This window comes from Lactuca virosa, chromosome 8 (genome assembly GCF_052849685.1).
Source record: "Lactuca virosa cultivar CGN04683 chromosome 8, Lactuca_virosa_CGN04683_v6, whole genome shotgun sequence".
NCBI classification, from domain to species: domain Eukaryota; kingdom Viridiplantae; phylum Streptophyta; class Magnoliopsida; order Asterales; family Asteraceae; genus Lactuca; species Lactuca virosa.
In genome coordinates, this window is record NC_136433.1 from 111,168,935 (window position 1) to 111,174,934 (window position 6,000).

At 33.8% G+C, this 6,000-nt stretch overlaps 1 protein-coding gene across 1 annotated transcript; it reads left to right on the top strand.

Annotated features, from left to right (window-relative positions):
* Nucleotides 1-4,186: 4,186 nt before the first annotated feature.
* Nucleotides 4,187-5,466, top strand: LOC145130726 (uncharacterized). The gene is made up of 2 exons (XM_079065500.1): nt 4,187-4,651; nt 4,855-5,466. The coding sequence occupies exons 1-2, from the start codon at nt 4,187-4,189 to the stop codon at nt 5,464-5,466; spliced, it is 1,077 nt and encodes a 358-aa protein (XP_078921626.1).
* Nucleotides 5,467-6,000: the final 534 nt, after the last annotated feature.

Here is a 6,000-nt window from a genome sequence, read left to right on the forward strand (position 1 = left end):
TTATGTTCTTGAAACACCAAGTTGCAAAGGTTCTCATGACACTTACATATGGTTTACAAGTGATTTGCTCGCACACTTTTCACCTGACAAACTCTTTGATGCCTTGGATGGGATTCATAAATTACTAAACTTCCATTTTGTCCCATTTCATTTCATAACAACAATGTAGTGTGTATCGTTTACTATTTTTTTCCTAAACACTTTCTTCTCATCATTTCTTCTCTAAGATATATTATAACTTGTTCAAACATTGTTTCAGATCAAATTTGACATTTAGAAAGGTAGGAGTGGTTCCCTTCCAGGGACGGTTCTAAGGGGTTCCCGGTGTGGCACCGACAACCCCTAACTTTTCTGGCCGCAGTGGAAAAATTTTCGATTTTTCAATTTTTTTACTTATTTTTCATGTATCGGCAACACCTATTCATCCCGGCTACACCTGCTATGTATTTCTGCATCCGTCCCTGTTCCCTTCCAACCCATTGTCATATCAGCTCTACATCGGTTTTTCTCTCTCATTTTTCTTTCATCTTTCCCAACCTACAACACATTGAAATAACATATTTCATGATCTAGAGATGAAATGTAGTCATGTTCAATAAAACAACAAAGATCGGACCAAAGCTGGTGATGGATTTCTGCATTTCGCAATTCGTGTAGTATTTCTGGGTCAACCACTTATTTGGGGGATCAGGCTGATGAACAGAAGATATTGCAACACCCTCATCTTGCAGTATCATATTTTGTAGTATAATCCATGTGTACATTATATCTCGTGTTTTATTCGCCGACATAAACCGCGCCGAAAATTTTAATATGTCCCAACATCCTTTAAGGACCCCAAAAGCACGACGTCCTACGTCCTTTCTTGCCGACTCTTGTGTGGCCTTGAACTATATCTTTTTATCGGTTATTAGATGTGGATATGACTTCACAAATATATATACAACAGTGGATATATTCCATCTGCATAATAGTATCTATGCTTGTAGTGTTCGTCATTAACATAAAAGAAACACTCGGGTGTTGTTCCATGATATTTTTCGTCAAACAATGGTGATGCGTAGAGGACGTTTAAATCATTGTCCGAACCTGCTATACCATAATATGCATGCCAAAACCATAAATCTTGTGATTTTACTGCTTCTAGTATCATTGTTGGATACTCATGATCACCCCTCATGTATTGACCTCTCAATTCAGTTGGACAATTCATCCAGTTCCAATGTGTGTAGTCAATGCCACCTAACATTGCAGGGAATCCATGTCTGTTTTCGTGTGCTTCATACAAGAGTTGAATGTCAGTGGATGTTGGGCGACGAAGATATTCAGACTTATACAGTTTGACAACACCATAACAGAAGTTTTGAAGATTTTCACGTGAAATCCTTTCTCACATATTCAGATACTCGTCTAGCGAGTTTGGGTTATGGGTGTACACTATTTGACTTACTGTTGAAGTGTATTTTTGAAGCGCACTAAAACTTCGCCCACCACTTGCGTTCTATGATGTTTAAAAACAAGGATACGTATTTTCTAGGTTACCACGAATACACATAAACAAACGTTTGCTCATACGTAACCTTTTACGAAATTACTGGTTCGCAAAAATTGGATCACCAACAAAATAATTTCAGATTAGTAGTTTTTCGACCTTTATTGATTAACCTTCTCGTATTAATATTACTTGAACCAACATTATTTTGAAACAAAAGTTGTGCAGAACAAGATAATGCAACAAACAAATTAGTGTTGTTAGTTTTATCATCGGATGAAGATGAATCGTCTGCACAATTTTCCATTACTATTTTACGAATAATTGAATTCATTTTGTTGAAAAGCTGGAGAAAACGAATGGAATTGGAGAAGGTTGGAATAGAATTGAGAGAAAATAAAATGAAATTGGGATAGAATGGAGTGGAAATAAAATGGGATGTGATGGTTTTATATATAAGTTAAAAAATATTTAATTTCTTTGACCGTTGACCAGTCAAAGTCAAAGGTGGAAGAAAAATCAAACAAGAATTAATCGCCGGCTCTCCTACCTGCCTCAGAAAGAATCAGAGGTCCCATTTTTTGCTCGGTATAATCCTCCGACAGTATCGACGATACCGTCAGCCCAAAATCGTTCTTCCCGATCCACTCTGACCTCTCTTAGAGCTTGGATCAGTATCGAATGTCCACAAGAATTACACTTGCCTTTAATGATGTTACAATATGTGTATTCTAACTTTTATTTATCCATACCAATATTTATTTATTCATTCTAAACTTTATTCATATATGCTAATATTTATTTATGTATACCTAATATTGGTAACTTTTATGTTTATTTTTTTAAGGACTAACACACACCCTCTAATCATACTTATAATTTTACACTTTATGTTTTTTTTCATAGTTTTTTTGTATAAGAAAATATATACAGGTACGTAATGACTATAAAAAGTAAAAACAATCATATATATTACTATCAATGAAATGTATCAAGTTAAAGATGATTAATCAATTTTTATTCTCTATAAAATGTATCAAGTTAAATATGATTAATCAATTTTTTATAATTTTCATGACCGTAATCCTTATAGTATATTTCATTATAATCATCGGCCTACATTTTATCTTTACTTGAAAGGGTGAAAGAAATATTTCGTCATTTTGGGGTTCGTCTCCCTATATTTTTAGAGTCAATAGATTACTGAAGATGACTGAGTGGAAAACATATCTCGGATGTGATGTTCACTTTTCGTAGTGTCAAGTGTATATCGTAATGAAATAATGATATGGATTGTTGTATTTTTTGTATGTTTTTAGAGTATAAAAGTAGCGGTGGTCAGTTGGAAACAAAAAATGTCAAGGCTATTTATATTATTTATCATATATATGTGTATGATACCAACTGTTTAAGTATCTCATTATGTATATACATTGCATCTTAATAAAACCAAATTTACAGCTAAATAAATTGCATCTTAACATTATAAAACCAAATATATGATACATTAGTTACCAAATAACTAAATAACGAAAAAAGAAACTAAAGTTAATATCTTTCTAACTAATTTTATTTTTATAATTCTTATAACTGATAAGAATATAATATTTTTTGCCATCAATAAATCCATTATTGTTTCAAGATGATGAAACTCTTTGTGAAGTCGAGATTGAAAACAACAATACGGGTATCCATTTTTCTACTAGTTTAATCTATTATTTAATTCCGACAATTCATTTCTTCTTCATTGTTACTTCTTCTAATGTCTTTGTGCATAATAATTCCTTACAATCTTCCACATCCCTCTTGTTGACTCATTAACAACTCTTTGTAGCAAACATCATATAATTTGTGGAAATTCTCCACTGTAATAAAGGTCCCCATGATCCGAGACAGACATAGAGAAATGAGTTGTCGAACAATAGTTATCATTGTCTTCACAATTATAATCTCATTTTTTTTATACCGAAGAACTTGCAACTCAGTTTACCTTTGTGTATAGGGTACCTATAAAACTTTACTTGTTGTATGCTAAAAAACGAACTTTTGAAAGCTTTTAAGACATTTTTGCTTTAAACTTTTAGGAAAAAAATTAAAATAAAAAAAAATCGATAATACAAACAATACTTTTATTTTAATCAAAAACTCATAATTCAAAAGTTACATCAAATAGATTTTGAGAGTTTTTACCTTTGATATTTTAAATCATTTCACATCATTCAAATCTTGCAACATTTTTTTCGAACACTTTGATACAAATAAAAGATACAATTTCCACCTACTAGCTATTTTTACAAACATACCTCTCATTTTATAAACCGAAAAACCTACTAATGAGGTTCTGAGACTGGGAGAGCGATACAAGCGGTGTGCCGGTAGCCGAAACCATGGAATGTTGCACCCTTTTGTAAATCGTAAAGTATTTCCAAACTAATAGAATCCTTGTACTACTAAACATTTTCAACCTATTTTGAAACTTAGACCATTTTTTTTTAAATTGGTGATCATTTAAGATATTGTTTAAAGGGTGGCAAAACTTTATAGTGATTGTTGTCATTATCCGATATTAAAATTTTGACTTTTTATTTTAATGATTATGAACATGTAACATCAATTTGTAAAGGCTAAACTAAAGTTTTATCATAAGAAATACCGTAGGTTTATATACAGTGACACAAAATTACAAACTACAAAATGGCGATGAAGACAGTAGTGGAAAAAAGAGTTTTCGATGTGATAAAATTTCCAAACTCTAACATTTGTTTGTCCCATTTATTTTATGCAGATGATGCATTATTTATTGGAGAATGGTCGAAGCGCAATATTGCTAATTTGGCTCGGATCTTAAGATGTTTTCATATCTCGTCGGGGTTAAAGGTGAGCTTCAGGAAGTCGAAGGTGTATGGGGTAGGAGCATCTCATATGGAATTATTAAATTTGTCTGCTCCTCTTGGGTGTGAACCATCATCCATCCCGTTCACTTATCTTGGTATTCCGGTGGGTGAGAACATGAATTTGAAAAATGCATGGAGGTCGATTATTGATAAAATTCATGCAAAGCTTTCGTCTTGGAAAGCGAAATCACTGAGTTTTGGTGGTAGAGTAACTCTTGCAAAGGCGGTGCTTGGTAATCTCCCTACTTTTTTTATGTCCATCTTTGTAATCCAAAAAGGAGTCATTGAAACCCTGGAAAGAATTAGAAGGAATTTTATTTGAAGTAGGGAGTATGATAAAAAAAAGTATTTGTTGGGTTGCATGGGAAAAGCTTATAGCTCCAAGAAAGGCGGGTGGTATAGGGCTCGGTTCTATTAAATCTCTCGATATTTCCCTGCTAGCTAAGTGGATGTGGCGCTTGAAAACAGACGTCAGCCTTGTGGGTGAAAGCCATTCGGTGTATCCACAACTTAGAAACTGTTTTTGCTAATAGATCTAGTAATGGAGTGTGGAAAAATATAACTAAATCCCGGTCGAGTTTGAAGAATTTCAACATTGATCCTAAGGAAATTGTATCTTGGAACTCAATTGATGGTCGCTGGGAATCGGAATTCGTAATTGATGGTCGCTTTATTGTGAGTCAATTACGCGAACGAATTGAATTAGCAGGTTATGTGGTCAATGATGGACCATTCGATTGGGGTAAGGTGACCCCATTTAAGATTCTATGCTTCATTTGGAGAGCTAAGCAGGGAAGAATACCATCAGCAGTGGCGCTAAGACAAAGGGGGATTACAATTCCATCTACGATGTGTGGTGCATGTAATCTAGAGGAGGAGACTAGTGATCACATTTTGCTCTCATGTCCAATGGCGAAGGCTATTATGGATTCGATTCTTGCTTGGTGTGAAATCAGGTGTGACAGATTTAATTCAGTGAAGAATATGCTGTTTTTCATATCACGGTGGTCTAGGTGCAATAAGAAAAAAAAGTTTGCTGAATGCGATACTATGTTGAGCGTTGTGGTGTATCTGGATTGATAGAAACAAATGGGTTTTCGATAATATTCCCATTGTTCCGGCGAATATAGTGGAAAGGATAAAATCATTAACTTTCATTTGGTACAAACACAAAAGTTCATTCAAAAAATACATTGGAGAGTGTGGAATCTATATCTTTCAAAAAAAAAATGGTATTAACTATTAAGTCAACCAAATCGAGGACAGGATTGGTGGTTTGGTAAATGGTAAAATACGTGGGGGGGTATACACTACTAGATTTGGTCAACCCGAGGTGAGACCCCAAGTCACATGACGCGTATAAACCGCGTAACCATTAAATACCAACAAACCTCAGTATCTTAATTATTTTATCCACTCCGCGTTTTTCTAATGCCGACAGAATTTTGGATCTAAACCAAAACGTATTCCACGTAATCTTGGAATTGATTGGAATCATTATCTAGAGCTATATAAAACTGCTCTCTCTAATTTATACTATATTTTTAGAACTACAAATTTAATTTATTCATAAACTGTTTTTAATTTCATCAATACTTTATATGGGATTTGAGC

Excerpts from the sequence above, each read along its gene's own strand:
- LOC145130726 (XM_079065500.1), top strand. The coding sequence starts at position 4,187 with ATGGCGATGAAGACAGTAGTGGAAAAAAGAGTTTTCGATGTGATAAAA. Across the intron at positions 4,652-4,854 it reads CTTTTTTTATGTCCATCTTT|ACGTCAGCCTTGTGGGTGAA; the intron begins GTAATCCAAAAA and ends GCTTGAAAACAG.